This window comes from Notothenia rossii (genome assembly GCF_949606895.1).
Source record: "Notothenia rossii genome assembly, chromosome: 2".
Classification (NCBI taxonomy): Eukaryota; Metazoa; Chordata; class Actinopteri; order Perciformes; family Nototheniidae; genus Notothenia; species Notothenia rossii.
The window spans coordinates 27,658,637-27,681,034 of NC_136904.1; the positions used below are offsets into that span (position 1 = coordinate 27,658,637).

Genomic DNA, 22,398 nt, shown 5'->3' on the forward strand with positions numbered 1-22,398 from the left:
TTTGCACATTGTTGTAATATTTTAGAATATAGTTGTATTGTATATACTGTATGTAGGAACATTTGTAGTTTACATGCATAGTACAACTCAAGTATAGTGCTGGATTAAATGTCATTTTCAAGAATCATCAAAACATTTAAGATGACGTAACTTTGGAAAGATGAGATGACCGCATTCCTTTTTGCAATCATCCCATAAATGGCCACTTTAAATGCTTATACAGAATTGGAGGTCAAATTGTTATTTTTTTCCACTAAATAAACCGTTTAAACATAACTGTTTTGTTTCTCAAAACCGCTTTAATTCCTGCATTCGTAATGTCTCCAAAAAGACAGCCGGCTGCACTTTTCAGTGAGCGAGTAACTGCTGCCGTTGAAGGATGTATTTAAAAAAGTTAAATATAACTTTTGTTGATAAGGATGAGTTGGATAGTTTGAGTGGCGATAGCTCAGCACAAACTAAAAAATCAGTGCAAAAGAAGAAGTGTTACGGGATGGTTATCTTGGACGGTTGTAATCTCAGGGAAATATGGAAATGTTTCTACAAGTTCTACCAGCAATGGAAGTCAATCAGACATGTGCTACATTCAAGTCCAGAACTAAAAACTCTTCTCTTTATTGCCTATAGTTGTGGAGTAAGCAACATTAATTAAAATGCTTCTGACTGTAGAGTCACAAGAGAAGAGAAAAGGAGATTCCAGTGTTTTTTATTAAACTTCCCCTGGATTAAGGTCTTTATGGTTAAATCTCTTTCCCAGGAAGACAGGAGCATAATAATATATGGGGAGGAATTAATGATAAATGCTCCGAATGAGAGCCCAGGAAAAGATCTGAAGAGTGTTTTATAGCACAGGGAGACAACATGAAAGAGGGCAAACCAACAACATTATTGCTTTGTTTAAAAGATTTCAACCAGCTTGTCCTGCATAATGTAGGATCACTTGTCTGCTTTTGATGTCAAGTTAATTATTACTTTTTTAGTGAGCATTTTATTAGTCTTTGATGCCACCACAAGCATCAATAATTCTAACCTAAAACTGAATTTGACAGTAAATATAGCATATATAATTGTTTTTGTGCAGTAAGTGTTGCTGAAAACTTTAAAAATTCAACCAAAGATAAAGTCCTTACATCCTTTTACATGGCTTGAAAGGAAAGTATTATTATTGCAGTATAACTGAAATTGAGCATCTCTCTGTGTATTGTGTTTCTGCAGGAGGAATACAGGGCAGAGGGCATCAGCTGGCACAACATCGACTACATCGACAACACAGGCTGCATCAACCTGATCAGCAAGAAGCCCACAGCGCTGTTCCATCTCCTGGACGAAGAGTGCAAGTGAGTCTTCATGCTGTCTGCTTTCCTGTTGGAACTGTTTGTTTCTTTGGAAGCTCTTTTTATGTTCCTCTGAGTCAAACCATCAAACATTTCTGGCAGCAAACTTGGCGGGCTTCGTGACAGTTGATTGGTTTGATAATGTCAAAATACATAACAAAACAACTACAATTTTCAGGCCTAAAACGTTTTCGCACATGTAAAGAAAGCTGCAGCTAGGTAATTCTTCCTCTCTGCATGTCACTTTTTAAAATGTCTAATGTAGATGAGTAGATTGTAGTGTCACACACGCAGAAAATGGTCAACTAATCTCTTCTCTTCAGCTGCTTTTTCCTCCTCTTTCAGCACATTGTTTTGGCGCTTTGAGCACCAGGAAAAGAAATAATATGTATCATTAACATTATTATACGTGGCAGACAGACTAAACGGCTAGCAAAAAATATGAATATCAAGCATCTACAGACCAAAATAGAGATAAGCAAACACTTGAAATGCTCTACGTCTGCTTGGTTTTTGACTTATTAGCTAACATGTTAGTCAGGCTTGTTTCAGAATTCCTATTTAGTGGCCTAAATACTAAGTCTTTAACTGGTGGCATTATTACCTTATTAGCGTAATAGCTTACCGGTATATGGAGTAGCTACGGTTCATTTCCATGCATTGCTTACCCAGGCCAAATAATTGCGATTAACAATGATATCCTGATTATCAACTCTGGCACATAAATGGTAAACATATTGGAATCCATTTACAAATCAGCTCATGCTCAAAGTGTGTGTAGAAAAACTATTCTGCACATTATTGAAACATTCACAAAATATATACATTATCATAATGTTAAAGGAATTTTTGCTAATAAATCTAATCTACTGATGGAGTAGCCTAAAACGTAAACCCTCTAAACAGTACATTTATTCTTGTCAGCTCCTTGGCTTCAATGTGACTATTCTTACAAACAATAAGTCCTTCTGTATTCCCCCCTCTTCTTTATTTGGACGGACACTGAATCAAATTCCTCCCACTTGGAAAAGCTGGAAGGAGTCTTTGACTGTGTTGTCTTCATAGATCAGGTTTCACCCCGCTCCAAAAACCCCTGGTGTCTCCTTCTTTCCCTCTCCTCTTCCTGTAAGCTGTTTCTGCAGAATCGCTGGCTCTCTATATTAAAGGACGAAAGGGAAATCTGAACCAAGATCAGCTTAGAGTGATAATCCTCCTCACCCTGTGGCGTCACAGGATAAAATGTCAAAACTGGTTACAGATCAGATGACTTGCCACGTTTCAAGGGTCCACAATAAGTGCTGTTGTTGTGAATTAGAGACTGGTGGAAAAGTTGTGTCTTTAATTGATTTGCTACATGTTGATGAGGAACATTTACAGTGATTTATACTGAAGTGTTCATGACGTACTGTAGTTAAGAGCTTTAAAGAAGGTGCATCAACATTGTGATTTCCCCAGCAGAAGTCCTTTCTGGATATGCTTTCATATAAAAAAAACAAATGTAAAAACATAGTGTACTTCAAATTAAACTCTCCTGTTCTTTGATTTCAGTTTCCCTCAGGCCACCAACCAGACCCTGTTGGATAAGTTCAAGCGGCAGCATGAGGGGAACAGCTACATCGAGTTCCCTGCTGTCATGGAGCCCGCCTTCATTATCCGACATTATGCCGGCAAGGTCAAGTACGGGGTCAAGGTCAGTGTCACCCACACTTCCTAATAGAGTCATTGATTAGACAGGAAGAAATTGGAACGCACCCCCAAAACTTGTTCTCAAACACATCGTCATTATTATTTTAAAAACTGATCATTTGTTTTGTTTTGTTTTTCATACCGTTTTAATATTATTGATATGCGTAACAGACTATAACTGCGCGACCCAGATTGTATTCAGTTTGCTTGCTTTCATAAGGAAAGCTATTTTTCTAGGTTTACCTGACTGTTTTTCAACTCTATTGAAGTACTGGTCAAACACATACATATCCTTCTCTGTACGTATGTGGATTCATACAAATTAGATATCCAAAGACTTTATACATAGTTACAGTTATGCTTAGGGTCTTTGTGTACAGATACCAATCAGTATTAGAGAATCAAAGAGTTCTTACATTTTTAAGTTTTAAATCGGAGAAAATGACATTATATATCTGAATTTATGATGCTTTTTGAATATTGAATAGCCAGATGAATTATTGGATCATCTTTCAATTTAAAGATTTGTCCAGTCAAAGGTTATAGCCAAATATCACCAATAACACATTTGTTTCGGGGGGCGTGAGCAACTGCTATGGCTGAAGCTAATGTAGATCCACAAAACTAGACCAATAATACAGTTCTTTTTTTTTCCTCTGCCACACACAGGATTTCAGGGAAAAGAACACAGACCACATGCGTCCAGACATCGTGGCTTTACTGAAGAGCAGCAAGAACGCCTTCATCTGCGGGCTGATGGGCATCGAACCCTCTGCCACTTTCCGCTGGGCGGTACTCCGAGCCTACTTCAGGGCCCTGGTGGCTTTCAGAGAGGCCGGGAAGAGACACACGCAGAAAAAGCCTGGTGAGCTCCCTGACTTAGCAAAACTCCACTTATATACACATTAAAGCGGCGAGGCAGCATTCCCTCCATAAATGAGATGAGAAATCTCATCTGAGCTTCAAACGTCAAAGGAATATTATATATCTATCTATCTGTCATCAACAAATGTCTTTAACATTTTTAATTATATATATTTTTTTATTTGTTGCATTTTCAGCAATCTTTATTAGAATAAATGATGAAAATATATGCTCACTTTGTCAAAGCAGCACTAAAGAATCGACGAAAAGGGAAACGACATTGACTTTAGTGAATGGCATGTGGGCATCTATGACTTTCTAGTACAACAAGAACAACGGTGAACTATCAAACTACTAAAGGAGAATAATGGTTATAGGATTATTTACCATCTCTTGCTACAAGCACATTTGATCCAATCAACAGCATGAAATGACAGTACTGATTATGTTTTAGTTTTCAGAAGCACAGTACTCTCTACTCACATGCCATGCAGACTTGGTTTAGTCCTCTCCCTTTAACTATAGTTAGCTTTATCTCAGCAATATGTGATTTTTCGGTAGTCACTCTTCTGTAGTGTGTGTGCATAGTGCTGCCATGTATTTCTTTCTCTTTGTCCCTCTGAGCTTCGGCCTATGAATGCCTTCTTTTCCCTTGGATAAACGTGCCATGCTCTAGATATTACCATTAGATTTTCTTTTAGCACTGCCGTCTAAAGAATCAGACTTTGCACCCTCTTGATCCTTTCCTTAAGTATCACTGTACATGTAGATGTTGTTATGTGAAAATACTGTAGAAGTCTTGTATCCTTTGCTCATCCTTAGCTATCTTTTAGAAAACTTTTAACAGTCACTCAAGGTAACCCCTTACATGTCTTCTGAAACATTTCTGCAAATCAAATTTAGTTTTGAAGTTTTTTTATGTTAAATGAAATAATAATGGGCTAGTCCTCACTGCCTAAAAGGACTAAATTGTAGTATCAGAAAAAACTTCTAGAAGACATTGTAAGGGAGTGCCTTTGGGGGACGAACCTACTCACAGAACTACAATGACAAACATCTAATGCTGCAGCCAACTGCAGTGGTGAATGTCGATCATCTCCTCTCCAGAAGTCTTGCACAGGTATCTCTCCAGTAGACGACTGCATCTCTTTTTCTTCGCTGTCTAACCTGTCATCTCTCTCTTTCTTCCCCCCCCCTTTCTCTTTCCTTGTGTATTTTTTCTCTTGTTTTTCTTTTGTTTTGCTTCTCCAAGGGCATGATGACGCTGCTCCCTGTGCAGTTTTGAAAAGTGTGGATAGTTTTAGCTTTCTGCAGCACCCTGTGCATCAGAGAAGCTTAGAGATCCTGCAGAGATGCAAAGAGGAGAAGCACAGTAAGGCTGCCAATACAATAAAAACCCCTTGTTACTTTTTAATGTTGGACCATAACCTGGGAAACTGTAGGGACAAGGCTGACCAACATCATCGACTTTACTGCACCGTACTTGAGCAAAAGTCAAGAAAAAAGAGCTCAAAATAATATGACAACTTTAAACACAGGTCTTATTTTCTGCTTTGTGATTTGATTTGCAACTCTTATTTTCTTTAATTAGACTAGATGCTTGTTGGCCTCCGCTCCCTCCGTTTCCCTCTTCCACCTCTCTCACTGTATGCACCTGCATGCATTTGTTCTTAGTCTTGTCTTGCATGTTGTTCTTGTTTAGCATGCTCCAACCAATCTGTCTCTTACACTGTTCTAGTAAAAGGCTAGCAGAGAAATGCATGGGTTGTATTGCTCAGTTTACTTTGGTGTAGGGAAACAACACAGTAACACCTGTAGGTGTCCATCCCTCTCTGTTTTGTCACACGGCTACATTCTCATGTCCTGTCCGGTATGTAGGGGGGGGGGCAGGCAGTGGGTGAAGTTGCTTGTCCACCACAGCACACATCTGAAATCAACAGGCTTCACCTCTCACTAATACCACGTTCACTGGTGGTGGGGGTAGAAAGACTAAAAAAAAACACTCATTTTCTCACAGGTAGCTTTACATGTGGTGCAGGACACACACTTCTCTCACAGATCGCTTTCCTGCACAATTTCATTTCATTACACCCACATGTGTGTTCTTGTTTTGGGCCACCCTGCAGCTCCTGATCAAAGTGAAAATGTTGTACAAAGTGATGAAACTGAAAACGGTATAATTTTCACACATCAGATAACATATTTATTTTAGGTAGTTTAACATACACAGTAGATATCTGTTATCTCTTCTCTATGATTGATTGCTTAGGCGTATCACCACCAAAACAAAGCCACAAAAAGCTTTTGAAAACCCATTTGGCTCACAATTTTACCTTTTTTAAATTCTCTTTAGTTCAACTGAAATGTCACCTGCCTGCTTTACATCATCAGATAGCTGACTACTTAACAACATGTGTGTTCAATATTGGTATTTTTAAATAACTTATGTGTAAGCAAACAATCCAGACCCAACTAGCTTCCATCGTTTAAGCATTTTACCATCTTTTAATATGAAATCATCTGCAGCAGATTATATTTTCTATAAAAAGTCACATAACACTCACTGGAATAACACTGGAATGTCACATACAGTAGAGGTTATTTACATGGGAAGGGTTTAAGTGTCTCTATGTCTGTTTTGTTTGCGTGTAAGTGTGTGTGTTTGTGTGTAAGTCTTCCTTTGTGTGTGAGTGTGTGTTTTTGTGCTTTTTCACAAAATGCCGACCCGTTTGTTCGTGATCAGGTGTGACCAGAAAGAGTCCTCGAACCCCACTATCAGACCTTCAAGGAAGCAACACCATCAATGAGAACTCACCACGGTAAGATTCTTTTCTTTTTCGTTTAAGATGATTTTTTGTAATTTTGTGTTTTGTGAACCATATTAGGAGAAATTAGGGGAGAAAGGTTCCCAGTTTAACTCAAACCAGTGACGTTATGGTTCATATTTTCCCAGTACTCACCCCCTTGGCCTCAAGTGATTCTTATAAGCATCATAAAGTATATGAAACCCTTTGATTCCCTTCAGCTGCACTAGCCTTCTTTAAATATTTTTGTGTTATCAATAATGTAAGTATATCATCCTCTGGGCATTGAGACACACATGGCATGCCTTGAAAAAAAGGGAGTGATAACTGTGCTGTGACCCGAGCATTTGGTAGACTACCTCCTCTAATTAGCTGTGGACAGTGGGATTAGCAGCCCGCGACAGCGCACCAGTGGTGGCACAGAGCGGCTGGTACAGACAGCTTTTGTTACACAGGAGCTCAGTCTGGGGCTGTTAACCCCCCCACCTCCTTAATTTGATTTGCAACCTTTCCCCCCCCTCTACATGTCTCTTTCTCACACTCGCACACCCATCCTCTACATAGGAGAGTACTAAACCCTCTGCAGCTGCTTCCTCGGTGATGTAAAGTCAGAGCTATGCATCTGAGAGGAGAGCCCAGAGAGCGATAAATATGAAGTCCCTGCAGAGTACTTGTCTGCTGGACAGACAGCGGACAGTGCAATGCTTTATGGGACTCTTAAGAGAGACTATGGAGATAAACATTCACTACAAGAAGCATATTGTAGCATTACCATATACTGAGACCGATGATCAACTGGGGAGTAATTTTAACTAATTTTCTTTATATGGTAGCCCAGATAGAAACTGAGTATTTGGCATTATTCATTAGCTAACATTGTGACGTCAAACATTATTTTATTATGTGGTCATTCACAACAAACCCTTAAATACTTGCAGAAGAGTATATGAAGATGGAGACATAAATCCAGAAACCAATATAAATCCAACAACTTTTATTTACACTTACATACTTGAGCTTTGTGGATCTTCCGCTGTAATATGTAGTATTTTAAATGTAATGCAGGCTAGTAGTATAAATCATATACATCTTTAAGATTTCTCTGGGATTCTTGGAAGAATTACCCCAGACTGTGATGATTACACTGGAGAAGTATAGCCTCCATAGAGAGAAAACTAATGAAGAAGCCAGTCACACGTTTGTGCTGTGTTTTTATGTCTCCACAGACACCTTGTTTCTATTTACAGCATGTCTACATTATGTATTTCAAATTCAAAACGCAAAATATTTGACCAAAGCATTATGCTTCTTGTGCACAGAAGAAGCTTGAAACATGAGCCCAACGATCTGTGGTTTATTTCAACGGCAACACTGAAGAGGAACAAGCATAATCTATGTTTTTTAAAAGTATATTTTCATAATTCAGCTGTGTAAAATGGTTTCCAAATCAAACTGCTGTCCCTGCACTAAAAAGCTGTGGGTCTGTTTTGGAGAGACTTTCAGTTTCATTAGCCATTAAGAACCTTCCCACTGGCTCGTGTGCCACCTTGTTTTCTCTGTGGGAAGGATTCAACTCCCTGCTAATAACAGAGTAGAAGTTAACACATCTCGCGACTGTTGTCTATGTGTCATAGTTTGCGGCTTACAACTCATCAGGAGGCATTCTTGTACACTCATAAATTATAATACTGGAATCAAAGTGCTTCAGTGGAGCTGAATTAATGATAGGCTGCTACTGCCACAACTACACTGGGAATTATGTCAATGATGGTGGATATTGTTGGTACCTCAGTTGCCTTTGCTGCTCCGTCCACTCCTGTTGGCTAAAAAAGCTTAGACTGGTTAATGGTTTTAACCATGATCTGACCGCACATGTTTTTGTTTGCCTTATGGGAGGGTGGTTAGGTTTCACCTTGAGGCTGAGGTTTAAACCCTTTGAGGCCTCAGTAAACTGTGTTGAATCACTTGTGAGATGAAATACACAGAAGTTACTGCCCCTGCTGGGGAGATTTGTTCCTGAGAAAAATATTTCCCTCACAGAGACAAAAGACACTGTTGATGCTTTTTTAAATATGTCATAAAAGAGGTGAGAAATGTATTATGACCCAGAGTACTAACTGTTTAGTTTAAGGTATAAAGGTTGAAAAGAATTCAGAAAAAAAAAAAAATTGTAATAAAAGTATCCCAAACCATATTTTTATTATCTTTGCATCTATCAAATCATACCTATCAAGAGTTTGCTTCAAAGGTGTCTTGTAAAAGTGACTATACATAATGTATGTCAATTTTCATAAACGAATCGCTTTAATTGATCTGTGTGTTATTGTTTTGTCTACAGGAGTTCTCCGGGCCTTGGCTGGAACGGGCGCGTGGGTCGACTCCGATGCCTTTCTACCAGCAGCTCCACCACAGAAGAAGACGGCATCTTTGTCAACTCTGCCAGCAGCAAACTCCTTGAGAGAGCCCACGACATCCTCATGTCAGTAACTTCTTTCTGAATAAGACAGTACTTAATGTCGTTTTTTGTACTTTCTTTGTGATTGTGATATGCTAAAGAATTGTAGCATCTATTTAGACATCCCGGGCCAGCATAACGTACTTTCTACTTGCCCGCTCAGGCCACTAAAAATATTGCTTTAAAAATAAAAAAATTGTCCTGTGGTATTGATATTTTGACAAGCAATGTTGTTAAATTGTTTCGTTTATTATTGCTACAACATAGCGTTTCGTGAGTCGGTTGTCGTTGTTGGGTGAAAAGCAAACAGCAATCTTCAAATAAAAGAATGTCACCGGAGGAGCTAAAGGAGAATGACAGGGAGTATGAGAAGAAGAGGGAGAGAAAGTTTCAGCCATACTGGCTTGATCGATGGAGTTGGCTTCAATATGATGATATAAACAAGGTATTTTGTTGGCTCTGTACATCAATGCCGACCTTTGCTGACAAGTAAGTGAAGAGTAGAAAATATAAAGATATTGGCTATAGGGAAATATCCCAGCAGTTTAGGATAATGAAGGTTCTAATCTAATCTATTACATAGCCATTACATTTCTAACTCCTGATGACAGGAAGGCAGAAAGCGCATTATACAAATAATAATACTCATAATAATAGCAGACATTTTTTAACAATGACCACAATATCATTATTTTAATAAACCAAATATGAACAATTGAGGAAAATGAGGAAGAACTGATTATTCAAATGTTGTATTACAAGTAGTAATGTAGTTAGTGCATAAATTACTATTGCAACAAATGTGTTAATTTTCTTCATTATTAGTCGATTTTTTTGGACGAATGCTCCGGGCCAGTGGTAATACAATTCCATTGGCCCTCAATTTTACTCTTATTGTCTACCCCTGTATCAGTGTTTCTACTGGTATGTACTGGTTATGATGATCAGCAGTTTGGCCTCGACGCATACCTTAAAAAACGGAAAGACTTGAGTTCAAACTCAGTGTCAGAAAACATCTGTCCTGCCTTGTGTCCTTTAGTCATCTACATTCCTACCAGCTCCGAGGGTGCTGCTCTGCAGCTGACCCTGACCTCTGATCTCCCTCCGGAGGGGAGCAAGTGCGCGCAGATTTCCCCACAGGGATGAATAAAGTTTTATTGACAGGAATATGACCCACTTGGGAGGAATGTCTGGTGCTTTTACTTGACAGTTAAAACATATTCTCTTCTCACCTGTTGAAGAACACAAAGAGGCAAATGCTTGCTCTAATACTCAAAATAGATTTGACTCCTGAACTAACTTTTATTTTCCTTGTTTTTTACTGAAAGGAGGAACAAAAACTACAAATCCAAGTCAGTTCTTCCCAAGGTACAGTCCAGATCATTTTTTATAGATTCTAACAAAGTAATTAATGATCAACATGTTTAACTGACTATTCGTCACATCGGCAGCATTTACTGAACGTCAGGTCACTGAAGTACCTGAGCAACCTGACGCTTCACGACCGCATCACCAAGTCGCTGCTGCACCTCCACAAGAAGAAGAAACCACCCAGTATCAGCGCTCAGTTCCAGGTCAGACACACACACACACACACACACACACACACACACACACACACACACACACACACACACACACACACACACACACACACACACACACACACACACACACACACACACACACACACACACACACACACACACACACACACACACAGCCAGTAGCACACTGCAATGCTCAATGATTCGCCATTCACTGCTCTCACCATAAAAATAACACGATTAGCCCGAGCTGCAGAGAGGATAAAAGCTGTGACTATGATAAAAACAAGGTGTGTCCTGTTACAACTGGCTGTGGCTGAAAACATCCCTCCAATTCTCTGGCTCCCCCCCCCCAGCCCTTCGCTGTCCGCTGTCTTATCCCTGTATTTGTGAATAATGTGTGTGAAGTCTATTGCCTCGTTTTCACACACATACACACAAGTCTAATATGTATGACTTCATTTCTGGGAATTTAAGACAAAAAGTTAAATAAATGTCTCATGAAAAATACTTGGGGAGGATTTGTGAGGGAGTAACCACACTCTTTTGAAATGTGTTTCATTAGTGTTAAATTAACAGGAGTTGAGGATCAAGAAAACAAGAATGAACTAATTCCTACAATTCTTTTTAAAAGTAGGTCCTCTACTCTTTGTTTTTTATGCATTTCACAGCAGAGGTTTTTCTTTTTTCATACACTTAAAAGTGAGATTAATGACACTGACAACTACTGTTAACATACAGAATAACTCGGTTGTCTTTAGGTCAAAAATATCTCTTGTACTGTATGCAGTCTGTAATACAAACCAGCTTAGAATAACACTCAACAACTGAAAACGGTTTATTTTTATCCTGATTTCTTTGAACGTGAACTCTGTTCTCTGGCTGTTGGAGGTACAGTAGAGAGGAGTGCTGAGGCCCCAGTGTGTTGATGACTTCACTTCCCACATCCTGTGCTGCCCTGATTGCTTTAATCTCCCATGGAGGAGGAGGTGGAGGAAGAGGAGGAGACTGAGTTCCTCCTGCCCCTGAATTATCACACACATGTGCATTTGTTTACAGACATGCACATGGAAATACTACACATATGTTTCTTTCTTTTCCCTGTCAAAGACTTTAATCTTGCAGAAAAGTGTTTCACTCACCAGCAGTTATTCACAGCTGACAGATCCACATGACTTTGGCTTCTTCCTGTCAAACAGCTGTGGATCAACACAAGCAATCCGCCTCTGCATGTGCCTTTATGTTCTGGCTTTGTTTCAAATCGGACTTGTTTTGTGTCTCTGTCTGCAGGCCTCCCTCAACAAGCTCATGGAGACTCTGGGTCAGTCTGAGCCTTATTTTGTCAAGTGCATCCGTTCCAATGCTGAGAAGGTACAGTGTGCTCACTCCAGACTGAAGCAGCTTGCTTTAGTTTTCAAAGCATTTTTCATTTCCTTTTGAAGTTTGAACTTCTTGAAAGCTGTTTATCATTTCCCCCTCTGCTCCTCTGTAACCTCTGCCGCCTGACACTTTTCCTTTTCTGTCATTTTCCCTTTCCTCTCTTCGATAACCTTTTTTTTACTTTTTCTCAGCTGCCCTTGAGGTTTAATGATAACCTGGTGCTGAGGCAGCTGCGATACACAGGTATGCTGGAGACTGTGCGCATCCGCCAGTCGGGCTACAACATCAAGTACAGCTTCAAGGTAACACACACAGACATTCACACCATGTAGATACTCAGTCTATATTTTGGAACTGTCACTTATATCATTTTAAATTAAGTAATGTACTTTTGACTATGAAAGATTAAGATATTGCAAATGGTTTATTAACATTGTGCTTTGTTAAATATAACTTCCCAACACAAAATCCAAAGTAGTTAAAAGACCACCTTGCTCTTAATCAGCTAATACATATATATATAATAAAAGATAATAAATATGTTTATTATGAGAATAAAGACAAAGAAATGTGTAACAGAAGTAAGACAAATAAAAGGCAGCTTGTTGTTCCCTTAATATCCAAATGTACACCGCTGCAGTTGCAAGGCAGATTTTTGTAAAAAAAAAGGTTTCTCCGAGCCCAGCATTAAAAAAAATGGCAGAGTCACAGAAGACATCATCTAAAAGTTTACACTGGCTGAGTATACTAAACATGACCTTTATGTGTTAACATTATGCAATCCCCCTTTACATGGTTTTAGTTTCCTGAGAGTTACATCAGACCCTCTTCATTCTTTATCTAGCAATTCAAAGGATCATATCATCGAGGAAGCGATACTCGATAAGCCAAATGGTAAAAGGAGTTCAGCAGCAGATTACATTCACGTGTCCCCTCGGTCGGTGCAGGCGTGTGCAAGCCACAACACTGATGCACTATCTCACTGCTCTAGCCCAAAATATAAAAATGACAGTCAGGTCTCCTCAAGTTTTGGTGCCAGGGATGAATTCATCTCCGGGAAACATGTCACTGATGTTGTTTGAGCCGCAGATTATTGTGTTTTATGTTGAGAGGAAATGATTTGCGACATGAGGTGGCAGAGATCTTAACCAGGCTGGCTCTCATAAGAATGATGTCAACCCTGTGAGGAATACTGTATGACTTATAAAGCAGATCATGTTTTAAAGCTGATTGGAAGTGAGTGTTTGGACAGTACATTTTAGGGAGTGGCTCACTCCCACTCTAGTTTTCTCTTACGTTAGTTTCCATGTTGTGGCTTTGAATTTTCAATTGTGCCAATCCTGTGACGTCAAGTTTTGTAGGGACTGGGTTAGTTCATTAAGAAGTCCCTTTGATAGATCAAAGCTTATTTCTTCCACGTAAAACTGAAGTCATTTAAAATTGTTCACTTTAGAGTCATTTTAACAACCTTGATTCCATCCAAAAATAAACTGCTAGTTACTCAAGGTAATGCAAGGTCTGTGAACTATTTTTGATCTTTACTACATTTCTGTGCAAATAATTAAACCTTTATCTTCAAAACATTATCTGATTATTTACAATCAAGAGTTAACAGAAAACCGTGTCATCTTATAAAATGTAATGCATTATTTGAAATTAAATCAGTTCTTTCCAACCTTTTTGACGTGTTAAAAGTGTCTAGTTGCGGTGTCTTGTCCTGAGTTTTAAGCAATTCAAGACATTTCTTTTAAACTTTTCAGATGGTTTTATTGGAATATCTGTTCAATAGCCAAGGTAACAGATAAATATAAGGTAACATTTTACAATAAGATTTAAATCTAAAATGTTATATGGAGATGTGTGAACCAGAATGCTGTTTTCTTTGCTTTTTCCTTCCCCTTTGCTCATCTCCTCACCCCTAGGATTTATCATTTGACCTTTTTGAAGGGGTCCGACCCCTAAATTGGGAAACACTTTAATGAAATAGCAAGCTAGTAGAAACTAACAGCACCTTGACAAGCTACAGTAGTAAAACATTGCTTATAACTTACATGAGAGCCCATCAGTCACAAGTGTGTCACGAGTGTTTTCTATTACATAATAATATGATATTATACATTAAATGCAGGCATTTTATTTACATTTTGCATTGTTTTACTTTTTCAACCACTGGAAAAATCGACCCACTTAAATTCCACACTAATAAAAAATGGATACAATATTAATTATTTCTGAAGACTTCACTTTTTGGTGAGCTCACTATGATGATTTAGGTATCAGACATCTTCATTTATTAGAAATTCCCCACAAACATATTTAGTGCTGCGGTCAGCACTAATGAGAAATATCTTGGGCATAGCATCACTTCGGCGGACTCTGCTGTTTCCCCACTCTTCAGGACAGAGGCTCTCCATTGTCCTCAGGTCTCTGAAACACACCCCATGATTGTAATTGTATAAACACAGCATCTGTTTCCCTAACCACCCCCTGCAGCCCTGAGTGTATTGAATTCAGACAATGGACCTCAGTCTGAAGAGTGGGCGTTCAGCATATTTACACCATGATTTTTGAACCCCTGCAAATATGGACAGCATGGACTTTTACCTGAAACCACATGTTCCTTAAAAGCTTTTTTTATTTTGCTCGAAGATGCTGCAGGAGGCCGCTTCAGTTTCTGCCGGGGCGGTCAACTCTTTTATTTCAAATTGTTGTACCCCATCCAACAACTAATCCTGTACTGGAATCAGTTTTAGAAAAACAGATATTTTTGCAGATTATTAACTTTATTTTTTTTAGTTTGTTGAAATCCTTTGCACATATCCGAAACATAACATTCAGAACAGAAATACTGTAGGGTAATGACCACATGTCTTACTAACACATGTTCTTGTTTTGTTGGTAGGATTTTGTCCATCACTTCTGTGTGCTGCTCCCAGAGGGCACCAGTGCCACCAGAGAGGGAATCCAGCAGAGCCTGGACCAGCAGGACCTAGAACCAGATGGCTACCAAGTGGGAAAGACAATGGTATTTACTTCCTTCTTTTTCTTTTTTGCACTTGTCTAAAAAAATTCAAACATACTACTGCCCTACTGTTTGTCATTATAAATGATTCTACACAGTGTAGCTATGTTTTGCTCTCAGAAGTTAAGTTTATATTTCACACAGTCTGAGTTTGGAACAAGCTAATCTGAAAACATCACACCAATGGTACTGAAAGAAATGTTTTAATTCTTCTACATCCGCAGGAAATAAACAGATAACTCAGGGTCCGGTTCAACCATTTAAATAATATATAGTCCACGAGTAAAATTGAACGGTAGAGCAAAACAGTGGTTTAGAGGTTATGTCATTGTTTGGTGACATTGGAGAAATAAATGTGTAGGCTCATTATACTGCATGTTGTTATGTGTTTTATGAAATGTTTTATTGCATGTTGAGGTTGTGAGGAATTTGAATACCCAGAATTAGTCAAAATAATGTGGGGGTTCAATTCCATACAATTTAAATAGAGTCATAGACAAAGGGAATGGTCAGAGTTTGGGACAACGTCATTACTGAAGGCCTCTTCCCTCTGGAAAAAGGAAATAATGAAGACAGTGTCCCATATTTGGCATGGTATAGGTCCAAAGTATGAATGAGTCATGATGGAGCTGTCCATGCCTCTGAAATGCTGTTTATATAATTAGAGGATCATACCTGACATACTTGTGACTCTTTGTCAAGCCAGGGATGTCTGTGGTTTGTGTGGTTTTAAAGAGTTTGTGAGTATATTTATTTGTGTAACCAGACAACCCCGTTCTTCATTAAATGTGTCACCCATAGACTGAGTGTATAAAGGTATCACCCTCTGTTGACTGCGTGCTGGTCCCTCCCCTCAGGTGTTTCTGCGGGAGGCTGAGCGTCAGCAGCTGCAGGCCCTGCTCCACACTGAAGTTCTCAGACGCATCGTCACGCTGCAGCGGAGATTCAGAGCCCGGCTGGAGAGGAAGCAGTTTGCCAGAATGAGAGCAGCAGCGATCTGCATCCAGGTACATTTCATCATCACAACTCTTTGAATCTTTCTTTGTTATTTAAATGACTTATTATTGTTTTTTGGTTTTGTTTCCTGAAAGTGTTTTTTTTATTTTGTATATATATATTATCCTTATTAACTTTCAGTGGAATTAAAATAAAAAAGAATGACATTTTATCACAGTTTTGCAAAACTATATTGTACAGATTAAGAATCCAAGTTTATATAAATTGAGCACTAACAATTAAATTGTTTATTCATGATTCTTGTTTTGATGAGATTAAAACATATTGTTGGATCTAATCTAAAACTAAGAGACTTTTCATTTGTGTAAAAGTCAGATCTGAATAAAGTTGAAATCAAGGGAAAAAAGGAAATCTATATATTTTCAGTAAACATTTTATATTTTTATGCATTCTGATTAAACTTAAAAAGACATCCTAGTATCAATAAAATAATAATAAATCATTGCCATCATCCCTTTACAGAAATGGTGGCATCTGTACCGGCCTATAGAAGAAGAGGAGGAGGATTATGACCCTAGCGTCCAGGAGGGGGCAGCTCTGTGTCTGCAGACAAACTGGCGAGGTTACAGGGAGCGTCAGAGGTTCAGGCTGTGGAGGGAGGCAGCTGTGGTGCTGCAGAAGGCCTGGAGGTTATGGCTGTCCCGGCGCTGCACCGCCGCCCTGGTGATCCAGACGGCCTGGCGCTGTCATCAGGCCAGAGACGCCTATCTGCGTCTGTACGCAGCTGTGGAGCAGCTACAGGCGCTTAGCAGAGGCTTCCTCACCAGGCAGAGGTAAACAACTCCATAAAATACCCACAACTTATCCAGAGAGGGAAATAACTTATCCTGCGTCTAAAATAACGTATCCAGAGATGGAAATAACTTGGAGAGAGCAAAATAACTTGGAGAGTAACATAACTTATCAAGAGAGTAGGACCAGTTATTTTCTTTAATACAGAAGCGAGTTATAGTTGACTTTTGTATAAGGGGAAAGACTACAGGTATATATGACCCGCGTTAGTAAAATAAGACACCTATATGCATGTATGTTGGATGTATTTTTCCACTTTTCTGCAAACCATTTTTAATGGGAGCAAAAATAACCCATACTCACAATATTTATACTTGATAACATTTTCCTCATGGTTGTCTCGAATATGCAAATGTTTAAAAAAATGTATTTTCTTTAACTCTGAAAATAGCTTCTTAGAGTAGGTTACTGCATGATTTTCGCCCAAGCTTGTGAAAAGCCAGATAATCTTTGCACACAGCTCCTGCAGTGTGTTTGGTCATTGTTCAATGCGCTTGTAGATCAGGCTTCGTAAGAGCATGCCATTACGAAAGCAACCTCAAAGCAGCTCTACAATCAGCTGAGCTGCTTTGAGGCAATATCAGACCCTGAGTTTGTAGGTACAGTAGTAATAATGAGTTAACAATACGTTAATTGTGTAGAATAAAGTAGTTTGTAGTTCGTAGAAGTACATTGGCATTAGCTAGACTTGTAACCATGCCTTCTTGATTCACAGCTTCAGAAAACTGAGAGAGGAGAGGCTGAGGGAGAAGAAGGAGCAGCAGCAGGAGAAGCTGCTTCAACTACAGAATGGCCAGGTGAGGCCCTCACAAGAGGAAGAGGAGGTCTCCCCTGAGAGGATCATGGGTTTGGACCTCAGCACGTGGGAGGATCGCTCCTACGGGCAGCGAGAAAGGAGCCTGCAGGTCCTCAACAGCTATGAGGGCGCAGTGAAAGAGGAAGAAGAAGGACGAGAACATTCTGGGACCAGCGGGAGTCCCTCTAAAGTGCAAACTGAAGCACCGGACTCGATGCAGACCTCGACTGTGGTGGTGCGAGAGAGGTCCAGAACTATAGACGAGCCCAGCCAGAAAACCACTCGGGCCAAGAGGGAGAGCCGGCGGATGAGAGAGTTGGAGCAGGCCAAGTTCAGCCTGGAGCTCCTGAAGGTCCGGGCGACCAGCGGGGGGGCCTCGTCCCCCTCGGAGGAGCGACGCTGGTCCCTGGAACTGGTGCCTCCTGCGACCCCGCCTCTTCGCTCCCCGCAAGGCACGCCCGACAGCCAGAGCTCCAAAGGCAGCTTCGAGCTTCTCAGCATGGAGGACGAGCCACCCAAGGCTGTAGAAGAGATCACAGACAGCGAGGACCTCTGCTCCCCTGTTCTCCCAGTAGCTCCTGTACCTGAATTTAATATGGATATTGTTTCATCAAGCCGAATGCCAGTTGAACCCCGCAGGACTGAGGTTTCTGATGCTGTTGTGCATCCAGGAAGCAAGACCAAAATGGATCTACCTGCCCCCTCTGCTCCCACACATCCGCCCAAACTCGAGAACTACCTCCCTACCTTTTACGTCCCTGCTAGTGAGGGCAGCACAGTCGTGTCCCGTCATCCTGCTGAAGAGCCCAAACCAAAAACAGAGGTTGTCTCCAGCACCACTGTTACCAGGCCTTTTAAAGAGAGGCGGGAGTCATTGCGTCGACCAGTGGTGGTGGTTATCAGCATGCAGAAAGAAACCCCGATAAGCCAAGAGCTGAGTGATATTGTCCGTCCCCTTGTGGAGGTTCGGGATTCTGCAGCCCAGACGGGGGAGAAATCAGACCCCACCCCTGTGCCTCGAGCTGACCAGACCATCATAGAGAAGCTAGTGCGACTGAACGAGGAGAAGGAGGTGAGGCAGCGGAATCAGCGGCAGCAGAATGAGAAGGAGATGATGGAGCAGATCAGACAGCAGAAAGAAGCTCTGGAGCAGCAGCGTCTGTTGTTCGCTCAGTATGAGAGAGACATGTTTGAGAAACAGAGAGGAGAAGCTCTGCATAAGATCCAGCAGAGTCGACAGGGCGGAGCAGATGTTGGTGGAGGTGCGACCTCAGTGAAGCCCATTAGACCCAGCTCCCTGCTGATCGAGAAGGCGGCAGGGTTAGCTCCTAATGTCAGAACACGCTCAGTCTCCACCGCCCCATCAGTGCCCTCTCACCCGGTTGTAACCCTGCAGAACATTGCCCCTCGCCCTCAGCTGCCCCCTCCACCTGCCTCTGTTTCCAGAGATAAACGCAGGGAGAACAGGCCTGTTGCTGAAGGGTGGGCACCTAAACTCACCCTAGAGTCTAAAGATGGAGGAGGAGGAACCAGAGCGAAGACTGCAGTCAAGAAGCCTCCAATCAATCAAGGCGCTAAAGTTAATATGACGGACAAACCCAACATCTTCTTCTCTCCAAAGGACAAAGTAACCTTTACAAAGTGAGTCAGGAAGTAAAGCATTGCACGTTCCTTGCTTGCACTTAGGATGTTTTTCGGCTATCTAGTTATTTTTCAATCAGAATTCAAGATATTACACAAATGGTGAATGCCTTGGTATTTTGTTGCAAAATAAACAAAGTAAGAACAAAATTAAATAAGAGCATTGGTAACTTGAAATAAATAGTTTTAGAATAATACCAATGAATTGCTAAGACAAAGACCCAAAAGAAAAAAAAACACACAAGCATGGCTAAAATAAACATGCAATCAGCGGATGCATAAATATACATAATACATTAACACTCAAGGGGTTTATAAAACAAGTTTAACAAAGCAGATTACTCCAAAAAACTGTTTACATAGAAAGACTAAAACGTTTATAACAGTAAGTGAAGAATTTAGACAAACGCGCTGTTGCATGTGCTGCCCTGCGATACAGATTTGACGCAGGGACACTGAGATATAGGAGCTGGAAATAACCCATAGATGTCACAAACCATCACTGTGATGACATTTCCCTTTACATTCTTTGAACGTACTTTTAAGTTAATTTACGTTTTTAATAACATCCTCTTTTTGTCCGCCAGGTTTGACCGTAATGCTGTCCCTAAAGTAACACCTGCAGTGATTCCCGGAGAAGGACCCTCACCAGTCCCCAAGCCCTCCAAAGGAGCAAAAGTGCGAGATGTAAGCAACCTCTCTTGTTTACCCTTTAGAAAACAAACAAATAGCATGTGTTTGCAGGAGTGTCTTTTGTGTTGTGAATGAATTAATGAAGCTCTTAATCCGACACTAAAATGGACACAGGTGACCTTTATGAAGAACAAAATGCACTGAAGCTCTTCTGCAGGTTATTGAAGACCCCTTTTAAACATGCTGTTATCACTCCTGATGAAACTCCAGGTTGGCAGAGCAGGCCAAAAAAAGAAAGTCCGAATGGCACGGACCCGCTCCGACTTCCTCACCCGCGTCCCCATCGTCTCAGTTGGGGAAGATTCAGACGAGGATGACACCCCCCGTCATCACTCTCTTCCCCTCTCCAATCCGAGCTCCCCGGAGGCGGGCTTAAGAGAGCCCTGTTTCAGTGACTCAGACATGGTAACAGGCGCACAACAAGCCCAGCAGTGACGCTGTATGCGTCCTTAAAGCTGACTTCTCTTTAACTTTTCTAACCCCCTCTTCAATATAAAGCTGTACTAACTACTTCTATTTCTAAAAATAACCTTTACCATAAGAGTGAAGACATTTCAAATGTATTTCAAAACTATTTCAAAGACATTTTGAAAACATAAAAATAAATGTTGGTTTTTAAAGACATTTAGTCGAGGAGGTCAAACAAACAAAAAATCCAATCGTTTATTGGTTTGACAACCCCTCCAGAACTCATTAACAACAGTGTTTGATTACATTTGAAATTAATTTGAATACATTTGAAGTGTTTTCTCGTCAAAACTAACCCTTTAAACATGTTTTCGTCTCTAACATGATGTGGCCTCTCTTTCTCTCACAGCTGTAACACTGACTTTTCCCCTTGATTTATTCTTTCCGTTTAATCAAGAATGTTTGTATGCCACTTGGTTATATTTCCTCTGTTAACAAGTAGCATCCGGCATAGGTCAGACCTTGGGAATCCTTGGAATAAGTCATCATTCACTCTTGACTTTCTTCATCCCCTAACAAACTCTTCTTTTGTCTTTTAACAGCTCTTCTGCTGAGAAAAAAAGATTTGTTCCTGTGTCATAGGTTTAATTCATATGTTTAATTCATATGTTTACATATATTTCAAATGTAGTATTGATTTGCATTTTCATTATTACAATAAAAAACATTTGCTTCAAATGCTACTAAAAAAGAGATCTGGTAAATGTTGAGTCTGGCTGGTGAAGCAGTGATGTGATGCTGCCATCTACTGGCTGCTGCTTAGATTGTAATATACACATGAGCTGTGTGTGAATCCACAAACAAAGAGGCTTTTCTTCAGTTTTGGTTCTACTTTGCCTCATTATCTAACCTGCTGTTGTTCCAGCCTGCTAGCTCTGAGGAGCAGAAGAAGACACACAAAGCCATGTCGTCAGGAGATCTGGGCAAAGGGGACTCCCTGCGCAAAAACTCACAAGATGGAAGGTTTGTTCTTAAACAAAGCATTGACAGCATCCACAGTGTTGTGTCTTGAACTTAATGTAAATTGATAAAGATGTTTTCTTCCACATGCGAGTAAAAGGTGTTTATATTATAATCTCAATTTGGAACAGGGTTCGTAGGATGCGCTTCTGGGGCAAGACAAAGTATGGGGAAAAGAAGACTTCCAGAGAAAAGCTGATCTGTGGTGGTGACTCTTTGGATGGAGACTATGGAGACACTGGGCCTTTGCTTGGAGAGGGTGCGTTATTAAAAAGCAACTGCATATATTGCACATTGTCTTCTTTTATCCTGTCTTTATACATTTGAACTTCACCTGAAGGTTATTCTGACTCATAAATCCTCTTCCACACAGCAGGTCAGGAGAACATGTCGCCGCCCTGCAGTCCTGATATGATGTTAGATCGAGGGTTCAGAGACTTGAAGGAGAACAAGGAGCCTTCTCCCAAGGTGAAGCGGCGGCGCAGCGTTAAGATCAGCAGCGTGGCTCTGGAATCGACTCAGTGGCAGAACGACGCTCTGCAGATCCTCACCTGTACCAACGACTACAGGAGCATGAACGACTTCCTCATGAAGAAGGTACAGACAAACATGCTCTGATGATTATATGATCTGCATGTGTACTTCAACCTCTAAAATAAAAGCGTTACAGGCAGTCTATATTCATGCTGAGATGATGTTGTTATATTATAGATCAACGACTTGGATACGGAGGACAGTGAGAAGGACACCATGGTGGATGTTGTGTTTAAAAAGGCTTTGAAGGAATTCCGTTTGAATATCTTCAACTCTTACTCCACGGCTCTTGCAGTAAGTGTTGTCAACACTTTAAACGTTATCTACATATCACTCTTGCATAAAAAAAAATCACTCTTCGATAAGAAAAAAAGGGATCAAGAGTGCAAATATGTAAACAAATCA

At 40.3% G+C, this 22,398-nt stretch overlaps 1 protein-coding gene across 14 annotated transcripts in view; it reads left to right on the top strand.

Moving 5' to 3' along the window:
* myo9aa (myosin IXAa) overlaps positions 1 to 22,398 on the top strand; it is a 115,148-nt gene that overhangs the window by 84,923 nt on the left and 7,827 nt on the right. For 12 of the 14 annotated variants that reach the window (XM_079664379.1, XM_079664386.1, XM_079664385.1 and 9 more), the window contains 20 exons: positions 1,216 to 1,337; positions 2,883 to 3,024; positions 3,690 to 3,885; positions 5,137 to 5,256; positions 6,628 to 6,703; positions 9,027 to 9,167; positions 10,472 to 10,511; positions 10,595 to 10,717; positions 11,981 to 12,061; positions 12,262 to 12,372; positions 14,973 to 15,095; positions 15,950 to 16,099; positions 16,572 to 16,882; positions 17,617 to 19,338; positions 19,926 to 20,025; positions 20,242 to 20,436; positions 21,365 to 21,462; positions 21,591 to 21,718; positions 21,836 to 22,056; positions 22,171 to 22,287. In XM_079664379.1, coding sequence (XP_079520505.1) covers positions 1,216 to 1,337; positions 2,883 to 3,024; positions 3,690 to 3,885; positions 5,137 to 5,256; positions 6,628 to 6,703; positions 9,027 to 9,167; positions 10,472 to 10,511; positions 10,595 to 10,717; positions 11,981 to 12,061; positions 12,262 to 12,372; positions 14,973 to 15,095; positions 15,950 to 16,099; positions 16,572 to 16,882; positions 17,617 to 19,338; positions 19,926 to 20,025; positions 20,242 to 20,436; positions 21,365 to 21,462; positions 21,591 to 21,718; positions 21,836 to 22,056; positions 22,171 to 22,287 — 4,317 coding nt within the window. The remainder of the gene's footprint in view (positions 1 to 1,215; positions 1,338 to 2,882; positions 3,025 to 3,689; positions 3,886 to 5,136; positions 5,257 to 6,627; positions 6,704 to 9,026; positions 9,168 to 10,471; positions 10,512 to 10,594; positions 10,718 to 11,980; positions 12,062 to 12,261; positions 12,373 to 14,972; positions 15,096 to 15,949; positions 16,100 to 16,571; positions 16,883 to 17,616; positions 19,339 to 19,925; positions 20,026 to 20,241; positions 20,437 to 21,364; positions 21,463 to 21,590; positions 21,719 to 21,835; positions 22,057 to 22,170; positions 22,288 to 22,398) is intronic. The other 2 variants (XM_079664380.1, XM_079664392.1) reach the window with 2 other exon arrangements.